The sequence below is a fragment of the Rana temporaria genome, chromosome 9 (assembly GCF_905171775.1).
Source record: "Rana temporaria chromosome 9, aRanTem1.1, whole genome shotgun sequence".
NCBI classification, from domain to species: domain Eukaryota; kingdom Metazoa; phylum Chordata; class Amphibia; order Anura; family Ranidae; genus Rana; species Rana temporaria.
Window position 1 is genome coordinate 125,788,835 of NC_053497.1, and position 24,373 is coordinate 125,813,207.

Here is a 24,373-nt window from a genome sequence, read left to right on the forward strand (position 1 = left end):
GTGCTCCCTCGATGTCTTCTGCCGCTGTGGTGAAGCTTCAGCCAATCAGGTTCCTGATAACCAGAATCCGGGAACCTGATTGGCTGAAACGGCCGTTTGTCTTATACAATGAGCGCAGATTGCCTGCGCTCAGAGTATAGACAGCTGAGAGCCGGAGAAAAGCCTATCAGAGCCGCTGGCTTTGATAGGCAGTTCCCCTCAGCCAACCAGCTGCCGCTATTCGGGTAACCGGCGTCCCGCATCCGGTTATCTGAATAGACCAGGCAGCGCTGGCAACCAACAATAACATAAATTTGTGCATTTATGCACGAATGTGTGTTATTTGCGAGAGGGGGTGGCGCTGCAGCGCCCTCTATAGACGGCCGCCAGAACTGCGGCTAAAATGTCAAAATGACATTTTAGCCGAATAAAAGTTCTTAAAGGGCCCGTTTTTTTTTTTTTTGTGACTGTGGGAGGGGGGGGGGGCGGCGCCCGTGCGTCCCTATGGACGGGCCGCCACTGGTGTATAGCACAGGTGTCAAACGCAAGGCCCACAGGCCGAATCCGGCCCTGCATGCCATTTTATGTGGCCCTCGCACCTCTCCTGCAGCTGCAGGAGATCTCCAATCCTACTCCAGACCCTTACTTTTTGCTTTCAAGCAATGCATCCAACTTCTTCCCAGCAGCAGCATAAGGAAAGGGGGGTGCACTGTGATGTAAGGGAGAGTGGGGGACTCAACTTCTGATGGTGGGGTGGCTCTTGACATCAAATGTAGATTGGAGGGGATGCGCTGGACATCTAATCTTACAGATACAACCGGCCTTTTTGAGGGCAATCGTAATGCTGATGCAGCCCACGATAAAATTGAGTTTGACACCCCTGGTGTATAGTATTATCACTGATCACTGTATTAGTCTCACTGGTGAGGTCAGTGACAGTCAGCATCAGATTGCTCGCCACACTTGCAGTTCCATTATAAATCGCTTATCACTGCCATTAGTAGTATGGGAAAACAAATTGTCTATACCATAGTTTGTAGACGCTAAAACTTTGACACAAAACAATCAATATAACTGCGCTAAACCAAAATTAATGTTCTTGTGAAAGAAAACTAAAAACTCCATTGGGCATAGGCCCCAATGTGTGATAGATATGTGAACCAGAATTACAGTGACGTATAATTCAAATAATTAGCAAAAATTAACAATTTGATTGATATTTGGGCTCCAAGACCCTACACACAAAATTGAATTATTAATACATAGTTTTTCTGGCCTGCACCAGAAATAACAATGAATAATATATAAATATGTAAACATGTGAAAGAAAAATTAGGACACAAAATAGTTCATGGTCCCAACAGTACAGGGAAGAAAAGAAAGTCCATATTGTGTCAGTTGTTAACACCCGTGTTCATTTCAACCATGCAGCTTCCGTGGTCTAAATTAGCCTTAAGTGAGTCCACCACCAGTATTCGCAAGCCGCTTACCAGATTTTAAGGTCCCAACGGACCAAGCACAGCATATAACTCCACAACCAATGGGTATTAGTATCCGAGTACAGCAGACTCCGTGTTAATGTTCAATAGACCAAATAAAAATAAAAAGGAATGCTTCCATAGCATAAAACCAAGGTGACTTTTATTCAAAACAAATTGGTACAGGTATAGCACTCACATTTCAGACGATTCATAAAAGCATTTCTGCCATGCAGCTCCGGCCGGACGCTTGCTGGCAACAGGACCGCTCGTGGAGAGGTACGGTGAGAGGGGATGACACAGACGTGCCGCTCGCTCCACCCGACGCGTTTCGTGAAAGAATCACTTCGTCTCGGGCCCCGAGACGAAGTGATTCTTTCACGAAACGCGTCGTCTCAATCGCAAGCCAACAATGGAGGGATGACTTGCCTATCCAGCCAGAAAGAAAACCACATCATCAAACAGTTGAAGATTTCTCTCTGCCTTTTGTAGTGATCCTGCTGCTGTAGAGTTGTCTCCAGTGACATGATCTCAAGTGTACAATGGCCCTAAGACTAGTCAGTTAGCTGCAATAGGAGGGACGTTGCTTCAGAGATTTGGTTTAATGAAACAAAGTATATATCAAAGCTAGACACACACTGGGGTTGATTTTAAAGGCAAATACAATGTGCAGTTGCACTAATTTCCCTCTGAAATGTTGTAAAGCCTCACTTTGTTAAGTGTACCCAATCATGTGCAAGGACAAAAAAACAGCATTTTTTGCTTGCACACAATCAGGGCTGGATTCCTGTCACTGAGGCCAGGCCTCGGGGCGGCAGTGGGTGCAGGGGTGGCGCCGGCTGAAGCGCTCTCCTCCCTCTGTCCTCCGGCGCTCGGATGTCATGGGTCTGTGTGTGCAAGGTCCCACCCCCCTAGACCATCTCGTGTGATAGTAGATTGAATCGGTGTTCCGCCTATCGCACAAGCTGGTCTAGGGGGGCGGGACCTTGCACACACAGACCCAGCTCTGTGACATCGGAGGACAGAGGGAGGGTACAGGGGAGCGCTGCGTGTTATCCAGGAAATGGTGAATCTGTAATTAGTGGGCACAGAGGCTTCATTCAGGGGCACAGAAGCTGCATTCAGGGGCACAGAGGCTGCAATTAGTGGGCACAGAGGCTGCATTCATGGGCACAGAGGTTTTTACTGTACGGTTGCATGTCTTTTATCGAACAAGTATGCCTGAAAACCCGCCAAGAATAGTACGATTATCAGGCACAGACGCTGCAATTAGTGGGCACAGAGGCTGCATTCAGGGGCACAGAGGCTGCAATTAGTGGGCACAGATGCTGCATTCATGGGCACAGAGGTTTTTACTGTACGGTTGCATGTCTTTTATCGAACAAGTATGCCCGAAAACTCGCGAAGAATCGTACGATTATCAGGCACAGAGGCTGCAATTAGTGGGCACAGATGCTGCATTCATGGGCACAGAGGTTTTTACTGTACGGTTGCATGTCTTTTATCGAACCAGTATGCCCGAAAACCCGCCAAGAATCGTACGATTATCAGGCACAGACGCTGCAATTAGTGGGCACAGAGGCTGCATTCAGGGGCACAGAGGCTGCAATTAGTGGGCACAGATGCTGCATTCATGGGCACAGAGGTTTTTACTGTACGGTTGCATGTCTTTTATCGAACAAGTATGCCCGAAAACCCGCCAGGAATCGTACGATTATCAGCGGGTTAGTGGTGTGCTTGTTCGATAACTGCTGAACAGGCCGGTGTGCGCACACGGCCCGTTCAGCATTGCCGTCATCGGAAGCCTGCCCTGGCCTTGGGGCGGCAAAGGGAGTAAATCCGGGCCTGCACAGGATTGGATGATGGAAATCCGTAGAGCTTCACCACATTCACTAAGCTCTGGGGAAAATTAGTGCAACTGCCCTTTCAAAGTGCACAGTCTGTTTGCCTTCAGTAACTCAACCCCACCGAACGGCAAACACACTGCATGGTCGCCTTGTTCTTCACCTTGTTCATTTGTGCTTCATTTTGTTTTAATGGAGAGAGGCAAAAACCTTGAAAAACACACAAACCTCTCAGATATTTTGGCAAAAGACTTAAAAGTGCAATTTAATAGCCGTTCCATCTCTCTTTAATGCTCTTTGTTTCCTGTTCAGTGTCTACAAATCTCCCTGTTATGGTCTGGATTTATGGAGGAGGGTTTCTGCTTGGAGGAGGACAAGGAGCTAGTTTTCTCGACAATTATCTGTATGATGGAGAAGAGCTGGCAGTCCGAGGCAATGTTATTGTGGTGACCTTTAACTATCGAGTGGGACCACTAGGATTTCTGAGCACGGGAGATGCCAACGCTCCAGGTAACCATTTTCATTAGTTAAAGAGGAAATCTAAGCAAAAGGCTTTCTAATTTTAATGATGTCCTGTCATCAAAATAGAAAATGAGCAGAGCCCCCGGGCTTTCACACTGGAGTTTGAGGAGCAGCTGTTTAAGGGCGGATTGCAGGCGCAATTTTTAACGCTATATCGCCTGCAAAACGCCCTCAGTGTGAAAGGGGTCTAAGGATGAGCTCTGGCGTTTTTGCACAGTCCACGTGCAGAGCCCACCAGGAAGTCGGCACTGCGCTGCGCTAATCACAGGCAGTGAGACAAGCATTTCCTGATCTCTGCAGTCAAGCATCGGGACAATGTCTTCCTGCCTGTGATTAGCGCAGCGCAGTGACGACTTCCCGGCTGGGCTCTGCACGTGGAGTGTGCGAACACGCTGGAGCTCATCCTTACTCTACAATTAAGCTATATTGCAGAGTGAAATGTGTAAGACCCCTGTCACACTGGAGCAGTTTGCAGGTGCTATTGCGCTAAAAATAGTGCCTGTAAACCGACCCGAAACAGCGGCCTCTGTTTCTCCAGTGTGAAAGCCCAAAGGGGTTTCACACTGGAGCGTTGTGCTGGCAGGATGGAAAAAAAGATGTGTGTATACCGCTCCTTCACCGCTCCTGCCCATTGAAATCAATGGGACACTGCGGCTATACTGCCGGCAATGCGCTTCTGCAGAGGCGCATTGCGGGTGGTTTTAACCCTTTCTTGGCCGCTAGTGGGGGGGTAAAACCGCCCCGCTAGCGGCAAAATTAGCGGTAAAGCTACGCTAAAAATAGCGGCGCTTTACCGCCACCGCACCTCCCGCCCCAGTGTGAAAGGGTCCTTATTGGAGGAGTTAAAGGTTGGCAGAGCCTTGACTTTTTGTGTCAATAATAACCCTTAATTGAGAATGTTTTCTCATAAGGTGGATGTAGTAAGACAGCGGGATTGCATCCAGGAGAGGGTGGGATATATGGTTATTTAAATTATTGGTTAATTGTACTTTAGACAGCCTTATTTGCCATGGATGGGTTTGTCTCTCAGTGGAAAATTGTACCAAATTAACAAGTCATTAGAGAGAAACTCCAGTCATAATTGTGGTTTCTGGCAAGTTGAAGTTCTTTTACGTCTTGAGGACTTTAGTGGCAACATAACCATCAAATTTCCCAGCTCTGCCCTGTGGACACATCAAACACAAAGCCAAATGATTGAGCACTAAAATACGAACATTGCTTTATTCATGTGTCTAGAATGGGACAGATATGGTGATATAACGCCATACTGAACACATTTGCCCAGCACCTTAGTCCAAGCTGCAGATGTGCTTTAATTGTGAAAAGCTATTCGATTCTCTGAAAGGTGGTGCATGCAATGGCTGTTTTTATGAAGAGCAGTTCATTTGGTGGGGTAGCCTACACACCAGGCTGTAATCTTCTCTTTCCTAAACCCTGTATTATACCTCAATAGGAAACTACGGCCTGTGGGATCAGCATTTCGCCATTGCTTGGGTGAAGAGGAACATTGTGGCTTTTGGAGGCGACCCCAACAACATCACCGTTTTTGGAGAGTCAGCTGGAGGTGCCAGTGTGTCTCTGCAGGTGACTGAGGGCGTGTGACAATGGCATTTGTGTGACATTACTTCTGAGATGATTCAGGATTCAATGAGTGGTGCATTTGATATATAGATATATATACTGCAGTGCTTAACCACTTCCATACCAGGCACTTACGCACCTTCCTGCCCAAGCCAATTTTCAGCTTTCAGCGCTGTCACACTTTGAATGACAATTGCGCGGTCATGCTACACTGTACCCAAACAATTTTTTTTATCATTTTGTTCCCACAAATGCAGCTTTCCTTTGGTGGTATTTGATCACCTCTGCGATTTTTTTTTTTTTTTTTTTTTTTGCGCAACAACTAAAAAAAGACCGAAACTTTTGAAAAAAATAGTTTTTATTTTTTTCTGTTATTTTTTTGTGAATAAGTAAGTTTTCTTCTTCGATTACGGGCACCGGTGAGGCAGCACTGATGGGCACCGGTGAGGCGGCACTGATGGGCACCGGTGAGGCGGCACTGATGGGTGGCACTGATGGACACTGATAGGTGGCACTGATGGACACTGATAGGCGGCACTGATAGGTGGCACTGACGGACACTGATAGGTGGCACTGACGGACACTGATAGGTGGCACTGATTGACACTGATAGGTGGCACTGATGGACACTGATAGGTGGCACTGATGGACACTGATAGGCGGCACTGATGGGCACTCATGGGCGGCACTGATGGTCACTCATGGGCGGCACTGATGGGCACTGATGGGTGGGCACTGGTCATGGATGGGCACTGAGTGAGGGCACTGATGGACACTGAGGGGTGGCACTGATGGACACTGAGGGCATTGCTGGGCATCACTTGTTTATCCCAGTGCCCATGTTGCCAGTCAGTGCCCATTTGTGGGCACTGATTGGCATCTTTCTCATTTTTTATTTTATTTTTTTACTGCCCCCTTCCCTGGTGGTCCAGGGTGGGCTTCCCTGGTGGTCCAGTGTGGGCATCTGAGGGGGGCTGCACTGATAAACAATCAGAGCGAACCCCCCCTGTCAGGAGAGCCGCCGATCCGCTCTCCTCTACTCGCGTCTGTCAGCCATCAACGGCTCTTCCTGTTTACATCGTGATCAGCCCTGATTGGACACGGCTGATCACGTGGTAAAGAGCCTCCGCCGGAGGCTCTTTACCGAGATCGGAGATGCAGGGTGTCAGACTGACACGCCGCATCACCTATCACCGCGCTGTGCGCCCCCACGGGCGCGCGCCGGCATGAAATCCTGCAGGATGTCAATAGACGTCCAGTCAGGATTTCACAACCACTTCCCGGACGTCAATTGTCTAAAGGGGTTGTAAAGGTTCGTTTTTATTTTCTAAATAGGTTCCTTTAAGCTAGTGCATTGTTGGTTCACTTACCTTTTCCTTCCATTTCCCTTCTTTTTTGCTGTGAAAATGATAATGGTCCCAAAAATGTGTCAAAATTGTCTGAAGTGTCCGCCATAATGTCGCAGTAACGTAAAAAATTGCTGATCGCCGCCATTACTAGTAAAAAAAAAAAAATTAATAAAAATGCAATAAAACTATCCCCTATTTTGTAAACGCTATACATTTTGCGCAAACCAATCGATAAATGCTTATTGCGATTTTTTTTTTTTACCAAAAATATGTAGAAGAATACGTATCGGCCTAAACTGAGGAAAAAAATCGTTTTTTTTATACATTTTTGGGGGATATTTATTATAGCAACAAGTAAAAAATATTGCATTTTTTTTTCAAAATTGTCGCTCTATTTTTGTTTATAGCGCAAAAAATAAAAACCGCAGAGGTGATCAAATACCACCAAAAGAAAGCTCTATTTGTGGGAAAAAAAGGACGCCAATTTTGTTTGGGAGCCACGTCGCACGACCGCGCAATTGTCAGTTAAAGCAATGCAGTGCTGAATCGCAAAAAGGGGCCTGGTCCTTTTAGCTGCATTTTGGTCCGGGTCTTAAGTGGTTATTGTAATTTTCGATTTCCCTTCTAAATGTTTTTTTTCTTTGTCTAAATTTCTCACTTCCTGTTCCTCCTCAGTGAGCTTGCCCCCATTGTCCGAGCCGATGTGGTTGGGGGTTAGTCAGCGTGCTCACCCCCTTCCTTGGGACTACATCACCTTTTGTAATATGTTGCACCCATATTCAAGATGTAGCATATTACAGATGCATCGGCCTTCCTATGCCCCATTTTTACAGTGAGCTGGGTTCTTCCCCCACCCGCTGTCACAAGCTAAAAAAACAGCTGTGCAAGGCTCCACCCACCCAGCCACAGTGTTCTGTGAATGTGAAAACTACAAGAACCAAAAGTATTTGCAGCTGTCGGCTTGTAGTTTTCAATGAAGTACCAGGGCGCTGTTGAGCACTCTAGGTAGTTCATTGAGTTTCCTGTCAGGGTGTAACTGCCTGCCTTTATCAGAGGTACGGGCAGACTGCTACGTAGACGGGGTCTGCAGGACCATGGCAATAAACTTGTGATCTGCTGATTGTGGGTGCAATGCTTTACACGCTCCTAACAAAAAATAAATTGCAAATGTGCATTTAGGATTTTTTTGTAAAGGTGAACATATGCTGTAAAATCCAATATATATAATAATTATCAAAATGTAAAAAAACGAAAGTCGTAAAAGATAAAAGTCCACAGTGCCAAATGTGTAGTGGTTTACATCAATCTTCCTCATAAACAATGCAGATAATTCCACCATATGGAAGCCACACCTCTGTGCACCTTCACCACGTGCTCTATAAACACGCTTTCTAGAATGTTTTGCCTCTGTTTTAAAAAAAGTCAAAATATGCGTTCAAATATGGGAATCCACTTAGCCCAATATATTCATCCTCCTTTAATGGACCTTTTATTATTCCGAGTGCCAAAACTCCACCATGTCCATTAAAGAAAAACAGGGAACCCACATAGTGTAAAACCACAAATTTCACATTTTATTAAAATCAACAAAATACGGCTCTAAAATCAATCGTGCATATACTATTACACAGCTGGTCTCGGAGCTTAGACAGACAGTTGCCAGTTTTCGGGATGTATGATGACGTCACAAACGTTGGCTCTTTCCTACACGTTTCGTCATATGACGTCTTCTGAGGGAGCCCCCTCTTCTCTGCACACTAAAAGCCAAAATATGATTTTGTACATGATCGTTAATTATGCTAAGTGGTAAAAATACATTTTGTCATGATAATAATTTCATATTTACAATTCCAGCTAGATGTTGGAGCGCTAAGCTCCTTTTTATGTCATATTAGGCTAACCTTTAAAAGTTGTTTATAGATCTCAGCAGCTCAAGCGTACCCATGGCCAAATGAGTCAGAGGATGGACTCCTCCCCTCAGCCTACAGGGCTGTAAATTGTTTTAATTAGAGAGAGACAGTCTGAAAGAAATTATTTCTGATTGGGCAGCTTGTGTTATTGCACGTTGCACACTGTTTTGTTTTTTAAATACATTTGTTTTTACCCACTTTCCCATGTGTGTCACAGACTCTGACTCCATACAACGTAGGACTGATCAAACGTGCTATCACCCAGAGTGGAGTGGGAACGTGTCCATGGGCTATTCAGCACGATCCCCTGGTGTCGGCAAAAAAGGTATCAATTTGATTCTTAAATGGTTTGTTGCATGTTTTTTATATGAACACATTATTTTGTATCCAAAAGGAGGAATGTACCAGGTACCCTGCACATGATAGTCTGATAATTGGTTAAAAACAAATTGGAGCTCAATTAAAATAAATAAATAAAATTTAGGGCCCTTTCTCACGGGCAGACCGTATGTCCGCTTTTTCATCCATCCGTGTACGGATGAAAAAGGGACATACATGAGATTGCGGGTGTCAGCGGACGAACATTTCAGGAAGCTATGTACAGCACACTGCTGTCCCCTCCCTCCAACCTGCATTGCATAGAGAAGCACAGAAACCCAGGGCTGGGAAAAGGGGTGGGCAGCTGCCCTGGGCACAGCAGAGGGGCAGAGAATGGAAACAGGGCAGTAAACCCATTCTATGACATGCATTAACAGTGGGGGCGCAGTTCAGCTTCCTTACTGACCCAGTGATGACATTACCGGGTCCAAAGGTATGTAATGACATCTTTTTAAAAAAAAAAAGTCAACGTTACTGTAGTTTTTCTGCCAATGCCCCCAGAAATTATGTGAGTAAAAGCACTTTAACTTATCTGACCCTCCGTTCCTCTGGCAGATGGTCCTCCCCCTTGCTCTGGTAGTGAACCGTCTCTAAGCATCATCACTTCCAATGCAGAACTATGGTTCCTGAACTAATCTTGATAATGTTCAGGACCTTAGACTGCAGGGGATAATTTTAGGGTTTTCTTGGAGTTGGGTTTTAATCACTATTGCATCCTGCTTGGGTTTTTTTTGTAATAGAAAGGTGCTGTGTTTTTAAAAGTGAGTGAGTAACTTGTATAGCGCAACAAATGCGAACTTAATCGCCTCAAGGCTCAATTGCTAAAGGAATTTAGCTTTCATTTTTACCACAAGCAGTGGCGGCCCGCCCATAAGGGGCGCACGGGCGCCGCCCTCCCTATCCATGCATCCAGCCCCCTAATCTACATGCAGGGCACTGGACGCATGGATTCCAATCGGGGCACATGATTAGATCCAGAGGCTCTAATATTCTTAAAAAAAAGGGGTGGGCTTGGGGTGCAGAGCTCAACAAAGGCCTGGGGGAATGCCTAGGAAAAAAAACAAGCCTACTTACCGACCAGCTCGCAGACAACCAATTAACCTGTCTAACAGTATACGTTAAAAACAGGGGTTTTGTCCGCACGCATTTGCAAACGCATGCATGAGCCACAGAGCCACCTCATGGCACCCTGGAGTCTGTGGTCCTAACACTAAACTATGAGTGTCCCCACAATGGAGGCACATGCATTCTGATGGATAGATGAGGACACTGCGATCTGAGCCCATCCAGTTGTGTGACAATAACGAATGAATATTCGCTTTTGTCCCACTGATTCTCCTCCCCGCCAGTCAGGAAGCGGGCCCTGAGACCCGTTTCCCAATTGGCCAAAAGGAGAAGTGTTCCAATTGTCCTAGGAGGAGGCCGGAGGAGACGCTGTAATGCTGAGAAGGAGAAGCAAGGGGTAGCTGCCGCCCATTGGCTGCACCATAGATGGGGTAAGTGCCAGGCTGGGAACCGACCGGAGGGGGCAGGGGTGGTTTTCGGGTGACCTGACCACGGGGGGGTTGGAGGCTGTGGGCCCACTGTTTGCGCCCCCCCCCCCCAAAAAAAAATATACCACCAGCCATTACCGACCACAAGGCATGTCAAACTTTGATGACACATCATGGGGATCAGTGAGGGGGTATTCCAATCAGCTTATGATTGTGCAATGCTGTGTTTTACAGTACCATCGATAACCGACCTCTGCTCATATGTAGCAAGTGCTATACATCTTGTTCTTTATGTGTCATTTATGAAGTGGAAGTGGGCTACAACTGACTACCAATGGTCCTCAAGTGGGCATATTTAGAATATTCTGACCTTTGCATATTAGAGGCCTACAACATTTAAAGACCTAAGCAGATTTGCTATTGACAACTACTGTAAAGTCATACCGATGCACATATTTGCAGGTTGCAGAAGGTGTTGGTTGTCCTGTTAACGAAACAAAGGCCCTTGCTGACTGCTTGCGTAAGACGGACCCCAGAGCCATCACTCTGGCCTATCATCTGGATTTCGCCAACCTAAAGTGTGAGTACTCAGCACTCAAAGAAATTAAGGTGAAATGGTAATAATATGGTTAAAGAATTGAAGCTAAATACAGTCAGGTCCATAAATATTGGGAAATCGACACAATTATCATCTTTTTGGCTCTATACACCACCACAATGGATTTGAAATGAAACAAACAAGATGTGCTTTAACTGCAGACTTTCAGCTTTAATTTGAGGGTATTTACATCCAAATCAGGTGAACGATGTAGGAATTACAACAGTTTGTATATGTGCCTCCCACTTTTTAAGGGACCAAAAGTAATGGGACAGTTGGCTGCTCAGCTGTTCCATCGCCAGGTGTGTTTTATTCCCTCATTATCCCATTTACAAGGAGCAGATAAAAGGTAGAGAGTTAATTTCAAGTGTGCCATTTGCATTTGGAATCTGTTGCTGTCAACTCTCAATATGAGATTTAAATAGCTGTCACTATCAGTGAAGCAAGCCATCATTGGGTTGAAAAAACAAAACAAACCCATCAGAGAGATAGCAAAAACATTAGGTGTGGCCAAATCAACTGTTTGGAACATCCCTAAAAAGAAAGATGTCCCAATATTAATGGACCTGACTGTATACAGATTACGGGATCGGTTCTCCTTATTTAGGGTGTAACATGTTACTATGCAGCAGCCACCCCCCCTCCCCGTAACAGAGGTGGGGGATCCTCTCTTTTAATCCTCTCTGTGCTGATTTTAGAATCAGCACAGCTGTGCGAAACTACACTCAGCTGCTGCATTCATTCACAGTTCTGTGAATGAAGAAACTACAAGTCCTGTCTGACACCATGGCAGATGACTTGTAGTTTTCAATGGACTGCTAGGATGCTGGTGAACGCCCTTTCAGTCCATTCGCTTTTCCTGCAGCTCCGAAACGGACAGCCCATACAGAGGTATGGGCACAGTGCTGTAGGAAGAGAATACAGCAGCCTGATATTGCACCAGCGATCCACTGATGGTGGGTGTGATTCTCTGCAGGCTCCAGAGAAAAATTAAATAAATGCACATTTTTCTTTAACCTCTAGAAATGTGTGCATTTCTTCTTTCTATGTTTTTCTTTTAAATGTGTACTTTGCCTTTAAATACATAAATGAGAGCTGTTTTACCTGCCAGTATTTATATTTCTATCCATCCTGATCTGAGAATTACACAGATCTCCCACACAGAACAGTCCTGCCCTGACAGCAGGTCTTTCTCTGCTGCAGTTTCACCTAACAGATCTCCTCGCCACCCTATGACTGGACAGTGAAAAGAGAAGCAGCAATGCAGCACACTGATTGGCTCCTTGTGCTGCTTTTCCCTACCTCTTCTTAGCCCTGATGTACAGGGATAGCAAATGGCTAATAGCAGGTCAAATTCAGGTACTTACGCTGCTTGTGTTTATAAAGAAAAATTTAAGAACAGTGTATGTATTAATAAATACAGAACTGATTATTCTGTGCCTTTTATATCTGCCTGGAGGTCTTCTTTAATTTTATTTCATTTATGGAAATTAATTTGCTGACCTTTCCTTCTGAAGATACTAGTCTATGTTCTCTTTATTTGGCTGGCTCTCTGGCATTGCTGCCACAAAACAAGTATAGAGTTAAGCAATTTGTATATTTTTTTAACATTCATTTGTTGCATGCATTTTCTTTGACTCAGAAACTTTGAAGCCAATACACAGCCAGGCAACTAACATTTTTAGAGGGAGACCAACAATGCCAGCCTGCATTTTTTTGTAATGTCAGATGCTGAAAGCAAAACTTTTGGCCATTTTAAACCTTTCAAATTAAAAGTTTAACCCAATGGCAGATAACACAAGATACCTGCTAACCAGAAAACCCAAGTCCTGCTCACCTGCCCAACTATCCATCAAGAGCTTTCTTCTTATTATGCTCTCTCTGGATAGAGGGCTGGTTGGTCTGTGCTGGCTTTGCTCATACAAAGTCATTGTTGCCCCACCAGACTTTTAATGTTTGATCATATGGCTTGACCACTGTGCTTTTTATCTGAATGACAGGTAGATTCAGCCCTGCTCTCTTCCTTTCCTGCAGATCCCCTGGTACATTATCTGGCTTTCTCTCCAGTCATTGATGGCGATTTCCTCCCAGATGAGCCCAGGAATCTGTTCGGCAATGCTGCTAATGTGGACTATATGGCCGGAGTAAACAATATGGATGGGCACCTATTTGCTGGGATTGACATGCCAGCTATAAACCGGCCATTACAGAAGATTTATAGGTGGGTGCTAATAACAATGTAACTGTGCGGTAGTTCATATAACTTGAGTTTATGGCAGTTCCTTTCCCGAGCTTCATATTGTTCTTGTTGACCTTCTGAGAATGCAGAGAAGAGGAGCATTCAATTAGCCAAACAATACTTTCACTTTATTTATATATATATAATGCAGACCCCAAACCCTCAGCATTTTATCATGGGTCAAAGAAGGTAGAGCAACGTATGTTTTATTATGGGATTTGACCTTCTTTCTTTGTACGGCTGTTGGGGAGACACACTGAGGGAAAAATCCAATTTGTATGCATGTGTCTGGCAGTTAGAAGTACAGTATATACAGGGCTGCGCCATCCATGAGGCCAATTGACGCAGCTGCCTCAGATGGCAGCCATAGAGACACGATGGGCTATAGCACTTAGTATAGACAACTGGTCACTGCAGCAAGGAGCATTGGAAGGGCAAAGCATGTAAAACAAAGCCAAATAAATTTCTAAGCTCAACTTGCCAATCAGCCTGCGACCAACCAAATTGACCTGTCCAACATTATGTGTTAAAAACAGGGGTTTGATCAAACACACTTGCAAATGCATGCGTAAGCCACAGAGCTAGGTTTGCCACCTCATCCCTTTAAACTTGAACACACATTAATTACACAGGTTCTGTGGCTGATTAAGGTGGTAATTGGACTTGCTTAGGGCCTTTTCTGCATTAAATTAGCCTCAGAACCTGTGTAATTCATATGTGTTCGGGTTTAAAGGGATGAGGTGGCAACCCTACACAGAGCCCTGGCAAGGCACCCCATTTTCTGTGGCCCTAACTCTAATTTCTGTAAGACTCTAATGATGGAAGCACATGCATTTTAATGGACAGGTGGAGAGCAGGTAAACCTGGAGGGAGCCCTCCCCTCCTTACAGGCACAGGGGCGCACTGAACACCCAGCATATAGCACTATGGCAGAAAATATAATTGCAAATGGCTGGAGTCTCTGTACTGGACACTGTCCTCCGTGCATTTATAGCCCCGTGTATGTTAAAGGATAAGTGCACCCTAACACTAAACTCTCTACATCTTCAGATATTCACGATCTAACACTAACCTATCTAGCCCTGCAAAGAAATCAGTATACATATGTGTTTTTTTAAGCCGATCTGACCCGATCCCACGCTGAGCTGTCAGCTGCGGCTTTGCTGTGGAGGTGGGTGCAGAGGACAAAGCCGACAATGGAAGGACCATAGTAAGTCTATGGGTGATGTCTCTCACCATTCATTTCACAGCCCTTGTCGGTGGTGTCCTCTGCAGAGCTTCTGCCGCTGGAGACCGGATCAACGTCAACAAAGGTGTATATTTAATGATTTCTTCTTTATAGGACTAGATAGGTTAGGTGTATATCGTGGATGTCTGTAGATGTAGCGATTTCAGTATTAGGGTGGACTAATCCTTTAAGCCCACAGGCCACACAGTGTCATTAGTTGTTATGGAGCAGGCGACTGCCTGCACCATAACAACCCTTGACACTGTCCAGCACTTCCACCTGTGTCCTAGTAAGCAAGGCCACACTGCCTCCGGCCTTGGTCACCAGCATCCTAGAACCAAACCTTGAAATATGGAATTCCAAAAATACCTTCCTCAGGCTAAGCCCCGAGTCCATATGTCATCTATTGTTCCGTATCAGTAAAGGTGCACTTTTAAACAATACTTTCAAACTGTAAACAAAATCAACCAAAATGAGTGGGCGCTCTTCAAATCTCCCTCTGGCGACTGGCAAAGATCACCATCAGCTTCCTGCTTAAATAGAGATCTTAGGAATTTCTGGAATGTTATGGGGGGTCGGGTGACTATAAATAAACCATCCTGGAGGACCCCCCAAAACTTCCACAACATTCCCAATCAGCTGACCCTTTTTGACCTATTCCAAAACCCCCCCATTGAAATCAATCAATGGGGGATTGAAACTCCTACCGTCCCACAAGGGAAAGGGGGGGGGGACTTAAAGCAGACCCTAAAATGAACTTTCTATTAACAGCTTGCCTTTAATGTGAAAAAAACAAAACTTCCTGTCCTAAGACCCAATTGCCTTCTGGGAAATGACACGAATTTCCCAGGAGTCTCTGGGCATTACTATGCCTAAAAATTGCCCAGCATGCACCTCTCCCTGAAAACCAGGAAGAAAGAGGAACTGGGCTTCACATGCCCACACATATGATGGATACGGCCACAACATGAGCTGGAGGATATAAGGCAAGTGTTTTCAATGATTTCTGGAACGATTGGAGAGCTATTAATATGTTTTAGGGACTATTTAATGTGATTAATTTTAGCTTGCAAAAAAAAAATTATGCCCGGAACCCCGCTTTAAAACTGTCTATCCTCCTTTCCTCACACTCTTTTGCTTCCGCGGTGAGCCCTTGTTCACAAAAACTGTGCAGAGGTAACTCCATAAGCAAAACATTTGTGGGTGAACTGCAATTGCCAAACCGCTAGTGACCCATAATAATGTTCAGAAGAGGAGAGAGTGGTGAAACCCCATAAATCGTGGACTATTGATTAATGGAAGACTGTAATATGGTCTGTTTAATCGAGCTGCACACTGTTCCCAACCACCGGACGTGTTTACCTGTAGCGAACACCATCCCAAGCTTATGGCCAGGACTATCTTGTGCCAACTGTAAAGCATGGTTGCGGTGCAATCATTGTTTAGGTAGCCATATCTTGGTATTCTGCAGGCCCCATCATTACCTTGAAATTTAGAGTCACTGCCAGCGACCATGTGCAAATTTTGGCTGACTATAAGCATCCTATGGTGCAGACATTGTTTATCAAAGACAGCGCTATTTACCAAGGTGATAATGCTCCCATTCACACAGCTGGTGTCAAATCGTGGTTTTACGAGCATGCAGACAAAGTCTCACACCTTCCCTGAGTGCCTCAGTCACCAGATCTCAATAGATAGAGCCACTATTGTCAATTTTGGAGAACAGTGTTCGGGCTTGTTTTCCCACTTTTAGCATCTTTGCGAGAACTAAAAATAAAAAGATTTTTACATGAAGAGTGGTATCAGATTCTATTATCCACCATCCAAGAATTATATTTATAAATTCCCTGGAGAATTAAGGCTGTCTTGGATGCCAAATGCCGTCCAACACCATTATAATTAACCATTTTGTTCTTTTACCAGGTTTACCATATTTTTGTCCAACCCCTGTATTGCCCATGCATCTTGTGCAGGCCCACAGGGGACACTAATGTCCTGGGGCCCCAATACTAATAGGGGCTTCCCCTGACTTTAATGGGCCCGGAATCTCAGTGGCCCGATAATAGACCAGGTACTTTCAGTGCAGTTCCCTGGGTGGGTTCCAGGTCTGTGGGCAGTGCCGGAGAGTACCTTATAGTTCTACTGCAAAGACTACAGGAAAGCGCATGTCCAGAGGAACTTCTGTTTCAGGAAAAGTAACCACTGACCACCGATGAATGGGGACCCTTTTTACGGACACCGATCAATCAGGCTTTTCACCCAATGAAAACAATGTAATAGAGGTCATCTCCCACTGAATGGCAATCTTTCACTGAACTGACCAACAATGTCACAGGGGAATCAACACTAACCACCAGTGTAAGGGATGCATTTACACCTGACCAGTGTGGCGGCTGGTGCTCCATTATTTGGGGTGGGGAGGGGTGGCAAACAACCCCACCTCTTTCCCCCCCCACCAGGTTTGCACTTACCCCATCCATGTTGTGGCTTCCCTTCCTGGCCAATTCCATCTTAAGAACCGCTTGGCTGGGAGGAGAAGCAGGAAGACAATAGCGAATATTGATTTGCTAATGTCACAAGTGGGTGGGCTCGAGCGCAGTGCTCTCCGCCCCGAGCCTAACCTTTTTGAAGCCAATTGGAGACTCAGCCTTAGGGGCTGGCGCATAGAGATTAGGGGGGCGGTGCTCCTGCGCCCCTTATGGACTGCCCGCTGCTGCACCTAACACCGTTGTAAAGGGGTAATTTAAAATGACTACAAATGTAATAGCGTGTTTACAGTAACCATCATTTATATTGTAGCATTTGGTTGACCGTGTAAATACGCCTTTTCATTGTGATTTATATGGCATTCTGTGCAGTGGCTAGACCATGAGATGATAAACAAATATATTTTTTGGGGGTGAACTTCAATGTCGTATCGCCTTCCCCCCAACATTTACTACAGATAACTGCTATATTGTCAGTATGTACTCCAAATATGGTGGGTTTTTTTCAAATTCCAAATTTGGTGTTTAACTGTAGCAAATTTACATTTTAAATATTGCATGCAATAAAACACAAACATCACATGTGATAAACTTGAATTGGCCCCTAAAATGCTTATCCGGTCAGCTACAAATTGCTGGTGTGCCAAGGTAGCATCCTATAGACTTGAATTGGACCCAACAGTAAACGGTGTATCTTTTTAAGGAACCACTGTTTTCACTTATTTTTTTGGTCCTTTGTTACATCTCCGTGCCCTTTCGAGCACCAACAATGCACTAGCTTAAAGGTACCTATTTAGAAAATAAAAAACAAACCTTTAGAACCCCTTAAATGGGAGGGCTGGGGCACAATACCCTTGAAACCCGTCCGCCATCGACCAGCCTCGGTTACAAAATTTGACAGTGGAGACACAGAATAAATCACACTCTAATAAACTTTAATGAGCCACACATTTTCCCGCTGGTAAAGAAAATATTGGTAAATATAGCCACTTTGTCATTTAACAAATGCAGAGTCATCTTTATTTTGTACTTGGATAACTTAATAAAAAAAATCATTGAAATAGAAAATTATATTAACATTTTACAGCTTGTATGAGTATTTAGTGATTGGGTTTAGATTCACTTTAAATATAGTCCACCTGATATTATGCATGGTGTAACCACTCTTTCAGGGAAGAGGTGCTTAAGCTGGTCCAGGGAATGACCCTTCCTAAAGGATCTTCCGCGCTGGATATTGCCTTTGAACTCTACACGGACCAGTGGGGAGAAAATCCAGATCAGGAGGTCATGAAGAAGACCGTGGTTGACATGGAGACGGATTACATCTTCCTGGTCCCAACACAGGAGGCTCTGGCTCTTCATCATATGCATGCACAGTAAGTTCTGACTGCTGAATGTAATGTAGGTAATAAAGTTAGAAGTGGTCTGCGTATACGGTAATATAAAAAAGCCCATACAGTACATGCTCAAAGGTTGTAAGCTGTCTCACTTTATTCTCTGATCGTCAAAAGCTATTGTACAGCTAAGAGATAAGAGTTGGATCACATGTCAGTTTCCTGGAACAATACGCTTCTATATTTTAGGTGCTCAAGGTTACTGTTCGCTATATGCCTGGAAGACTGAGAAATAGTCTTTGTATACCTGCGAGAAGCACCTGGGCAAAGAATACTTTAGAAGGGGACAATAAGTATATAACTGATACAAGATGGAGTCTCTGAAGAATAACTCTGAGCGAAGCCTACTTGACTTGTACAGTAAGGTGTGGCTAGGCCAGCATGTTTGGGGGGCTTCATAATTTTCAAATTGTGCTTCTTCTCTCCTATGCCTGGCTGGACCTGGAAATTTGTGGGTAAACCCAGCAAGCTTTATTGAGAGGAGTCACAGGGATCCCTTGAACTTAAAAATGTATCCCCCCACCAAAAGACAATTTGCAGTACTCCATAAGGAAACAGAAACCATAGTGCGTCACCAAACACATTTGTTTGTGCTATTAGTAAAGGTAATTCCTGAATAACAGAGTAGCATCTATGCAAAAAGAGGCTATTATTCTTGAGTGCCTAGAATTGCCCTTATCCTGTTGAGCTACAATCCAGTATACTGTTACACATATCTAACAACCATCTCCCTTACATCTATTATGTTAGTATTCAAATGCACATTTTTTTAAGCACGCATGCTGTATTTATGCATCGTTCACACAGGGCGTACTATACCGTACACCTCTGCAGGGCTGTGTTTACCCACACAGAACACCTTTGCAGGCCATCCCATTGATGCCAATTGGAGCACAGAAGCCATACTAACACAGCCCCAATATGACACCCATTTGGGTCCAGGTATGTGTCCCCAAACTCAGTGTTTACATTCGGGACACGCATCAGACCCCACACCGATATCATATTGGAACACAGCGACTGCATTCATGCAGCCTCTGTGCCCCAATTGACATCAATAGGGATGCCTGGCACACATGGTGTGGGTAAATACTGCCCTGCACATGCGTACTGTATAGTACACCCTAAGGGAACGAAGCCTTAAAGGGCTTTACCTACTGCTTTTCTTCACCAATAAAGAATCCTACAACTTGAGGAGACCAATACAGAGGCTTTGGAGATGAAAAGGACTTAAAAATATATTTCAAGATTTTCATAAAGTAGGGAAGGGTTAGAATCTTTGGCAGGTTTTTGCTATATTCTGTTATCACCCTCTTTATTTTTTGCAGTAGCATTGTTGGCAGGACCAAAAGCAAGAAAAAAATGTATATTTTCTATTCAATTATTGTAACGGAATGACCCGTGACAAACAGAGACTTTTGCAGGATGAGGGATACTCCTGTGCCAGCGTCACTAATAACTCTTGGGTCACCCTGTGTCCCTTTTGGGCATAGGGTGACTGAGAAATATTAATTAGAAATTACATGAGATGGGACATTACTGATAGTTCATATTGCAGGATCTTGAGATATTGCAAGTTGTTGGAAACCCTGAGAGTGTACCATTAAAGATGTCTTTTCATTTGAAACCAGAACCCAGAGCTGTGTGTCTCGGTTATTCTGGGAAATGGGATGGGTCGGGTCCTGTTGGTTGGAGTGTCAGATAAGCTGTCGTGGTTGATGGATAGGATATCGTAAACGGTGGTGACCGTTACAATTACGTATTCCTAACTCAAAAAAGTCCCTTCTATTGCTCTGTCTGCTCCAAATTTTCAAATTTCTGTTTTTAGTTGCTGTTATTCAGCTACCTATTAGAGGGTTGCTACATTTGTAGGAACATACTGTAGCCACCCTCTTTTTCTCACTCCTGAGATGGACTAAGGACTAGGGACTATAGACTATGGGATGTGTAGTGACCACAACCAATGTGCACTGTTCATTTCAAGCAAACGAAAATGAAGGGAAAAAAGAGATTAGACATGTGCAAATCGTTTCAGTCTGAATGTGGATTTGGACGAGGTTCTTTATTATTCGGAGACACTTCGAGTGAAATGGTAACGAATTTAATTTGTTTGCTTTTATTCTTTTTCTAACGAATTCTAAAAACAATTTGAATTTGACTCGGTCGAAGAATTATTGACCGATTCGGATTCTGTGTGAAGAATAGCTGGTTGTTAAGGAGCGGGCTGCGAAGCCGTCTAGTGCGTCCTTAACAACCGATAACTCATTAGCTGTCAGGCTTCCCCACTGATGGCGAACTGTAAGCAAAAGAATGCCGGCAATAAAAAATTCTAAAAAAAAACAGCATTGGATCCCCCCTCCAATTCATACCAGGCCATTCGGGTCTAAGGGGAACCCCAGGCCAAAAAAATAAAATAAAGACGGCGTGGGTTCCCCCTCAGGAATCCATACTTGACCCTTATTCGAGCATGCAGTACGGCAGGCCAGGAAAGAGGGGGGGTGAGCGAGCCATACCAGGTCACATTCACTCAACATGGGGGGGGGGAATGCTTTGGGCCAGGGGGGCTTTGCTCTTCATGTCGATGGGAATAAGGGCCTCATTCCAACAACCCTGGTTTACGGTTGTGGGGATCTGCGGGCGGGGGCTTATCAGATTTTGGGGTCCCCCAGATCCTGTCCCCCCCCCCCCATGTAAATTAGTATCGAGTACATAGCCTCATACCCCTACCCATTTACCAAAAAAAGTGTATAAAGTGAATAAACACAGTACACAAGTTTTTGACAATTCCTTTTTTTTTTTTTATCAAAAAGAATGTCCCCAGGTGTAGATTCATCGTCAATCACACTGCCCGTCGGAACGAAAAAAAACCTCAGGCCTCATCTAAGGCTCCCTGCCAACTGGCTGCTCCTCCATCTGACATTTCTTAAATGGGTAATGGGTGGAGTCACTCAATGACGTCAGTTTTTTTGTTTTTTTTCCGGGTGTGGCGGGCAGTGTGAGTGATGGATCTATAACCGGGGACATTGTTTTTTATTTCTGCTTTTTTAATAAAGGCATTCTCAAAAACTTGTACACTGTCTTTATTCACTGTTTCCACTATTTTGGTGACTGTATCCCATACTCATTCAAGTGGGGGGGGGACCCTTGTTAAAGAGGTTTCTAGATTTCAATAAGCCCCGCTTGGGTTGAACAAAAAAAAACTATTAGTGTGTACCAGGCTTTAGGATCTTGATTATATCGCATGACTAGGATGACTTATTTCTGTACTCCCTCCCTTAGTTATTTCCCAAACCTTGTCTTCTGCTTGCCTTACCTTTTCATGATATAACCTTCCCCTTCTATTCTTCCTTCCTATACCATCTTTGTAGCAAAACCTTCTCTGCATTCGTAAAAAGGCTTCCATTGCCTCTATTACTAAGGTTGCATTACCCCAACGGATCTAGAATAAGCACACAGATCAAGAGCTCTGACTTGCCTCTGACTTCACTAATGTGTAAAGAAAATAATGTTCTGCTATTCAGAAGAAAAAGGGCGCTCGCTGTAAAAACCAAGGCTACTAGCATTTTCATTCACATCAGTATTGGCAGCCTCTGTATGTCTTTTTAAATATAGGGTTTTAAAAAAAGCACAGGAATTGGCTCACAAGTATTTCTGTTTTATTTCAGGAATGTCAATACCTACAGCTACCTGTTTTCTCACCCATCTCGCATGCCCGTTTACCCAAGCTGGATGGGTGCTGATCACGCTGAAGACCTGCAGTATATGTTTGGCAAACCATTCAAGAACACCCTTGCTTATAGGCCACAAGACCGTGATGTCTCCGAAGCCATGATTTCTTACTGGACCAACTTTGCTGCAACTGGGTAAGCTAGCTTCCTTCTTCAACAAGGTTGACATGTAAAAACATGATTGGTTTTCTCTCAGAAGGTAATGGGACTGTGTTATGAAGCAAATCACCTTTATGATTAGGACCAAAGAACTAGCATGTGGAACTGGGGTCAGGAAAAAGCTGCTTCCATCAGTGCCTTGTGTTTTTCTTCATAAGAGATTCCTTTTAAAAGTCGGGATGGATTTAATCATTGGGTAGTTCTCTATCGCAAGCTGGATAGCTATGCTTTTAAACAGCTTAAGCCAACCCCTCAAACTAGGTATAAACCCTTGTACATACCTTAGATCAGAGAGTGACCCAGTTTAGGAGCTGAAGACTACACCAGGCCAGGCAATTCTCTCATCCTCTTCCGAGCTATAGAGGCTTTGCAACTTTTTCTCCTATAGGTCATAATGGAATAGCCATCTTTTTGTAAGCCTGCAGGAAGATGGCTTATCCAGTAGAGCCTGTAGATAATTGGGCATGCATGTCCAGTACTATATGGCCTGGCATAGGTCATGGCTCCTGTACTGGCTCCTGCTGATCTGTGGTATTTTCATAAGGGGGTATTGAATTATTGGAAGGTCAAGGGAGGGCTGTTAGACTTGGATTGTTTAAAAGTATTGCTAGTCAGGAAAAGAGTGTTGTCCTATTAAACAATTATTGGCTTTCATTTGGATGTCCAGAGTTTTCATTTGGCTAAACTTTAAATCTGACTTATGGACACCATCCCTACCCTTCACAAAAAGAACCTGGCTGTCTTTATTGGATATCTGTGGCAAAAAATGGTTTTCAACTGCTGATCTAAGAGGATGTCTCAGGCTTCATGCTTCTGTCACAGGAAAGCATTTAATTCTGACCATGCAGAACTTTAGACTGACAGATCAACAAAATATACCAACATCTACATGGTCTGAGATCTCACCCAAGAAATCAATTTACATGATGTCCAGTCATGATAATGCACAATGCCTGTTTAAATCAAAGCCAAAAACATACTTGTCACAACCCTCAGCCACACACATTGTGCATTTGTAAATAAGTTTACACACAAGACCATAAAACTCACACTCCTCTTGTACTTGCAGTAATTCTCAACAAAATATTTTGCCATTTTGACAGAGATCCCACCAAAGGAAATTCTAAAGTCCCCACACCTTGGTTGAATTACAACACCCAGTACGGAATGTACCTGGAGATCAACAAAAAAATCACTAGTAAGTCCATGAAACAAGACCTGAGGTCTCCTTACGTCAAGTTTTGGTGCACCACCTACCGCAATTTGCCCAATGCATAATTGTGAAACTTAAATCTGAAATAAAGTGCACATTGCAAAAGCACATTGGGTCTTCGTGTTTCTATGTCTTTATTATTGTGTTGGAATTTTGACTGTGACGTTGGCTGGAGAAGGACTTGGCATCTTTGGTTAACAGTAATCTTAGTGGTGTCATTTAATGCCAAGCAGGTGCTGCAAAGGCAAACACATTATGGGGTGTTTAATATTGGGATTAAAACAATCAATAGAAGTATCCTTCTCCTTTTAAATTCCCTGCTAAGATTATATCTAAAACAGAGTGCATTTTTTGGAACCACAATAAAAGAACGAAACGACAATTCCTCCCAATGACACCAACAACTGAGCCTAATGACCAACGATGGGGCACAATTCCTTCCAATGACACCAACAATAGGGCACAGTTCTTCTTAATGACACCAAGAATGAGGCCCAATGACACAGATTTCATCCACTGATAACAGCGAAGTGGCACAGTTCCTCCCAATGACACCGATGTGGGCACAATTCCTTCCAGTGACACCAATGATGGGGAACAATTCCTTCCAATGACACCAACGATGGGGCCCAATGAGTGTTCTAGAATGGCCACACTCCCACAATGTGTCAGACTCCCCTTTTGTACAGCCCTTCCCTATTCCCTTTTCTTTTGTTAAGCATGTGGCAGAGAACAATTGCTGTTCCTAGGCTCCTGCCTTCTAGATGGCAGGAAATGAATAGGTAGGCTATATT

General features: G+C 44.2%; 1 protein-coding gene across 1 annotated transcript in view; it reads left to right on the top strand.

Moving 5' to 3' along the window:
* The window catches only part of CEL (carboxyl ester lipase), a 41,746-nt gene extending 18,059 nt beyond the window's left edge, over positions 1-23,687 (top strand). Inside the window, exons 4-11 of the mRNA XM_040324439.1 lie at positions 3,614-3,811; positions 5,277-5,407; positions 8,881-8,988; positions 10,997-11,114; positions 13,167-13,353; positions 18,258-18,461; positions 22,145-22,342; positions 23,470-23,687. Coding sequence (XP_040180373.1) covers positions 3,614-3,811; positions 5,277-5,407; positions 8,881-8,988; positions 10,997-11,114; positions 13,167-13,353; positions 18,258-18,461; positions 22,145-22,342; positions 23,470-23,644 — 1,319 coding nt within the window. The 3' untranslated portion in view covers positions 23,645-23,687. The remainder of the gene's footprint in view (positions 1-3,613; positions 3,812-5,276; positions 5,408-8,880; positions 8,989-10,996; positions 11,115-13,166; positions 13,354-18,257; positions 18,462-22,144; positions 22,343-23,469) is intronic.
* Positions 23,688-24,373: the final 686 nt, after the last annotated feature.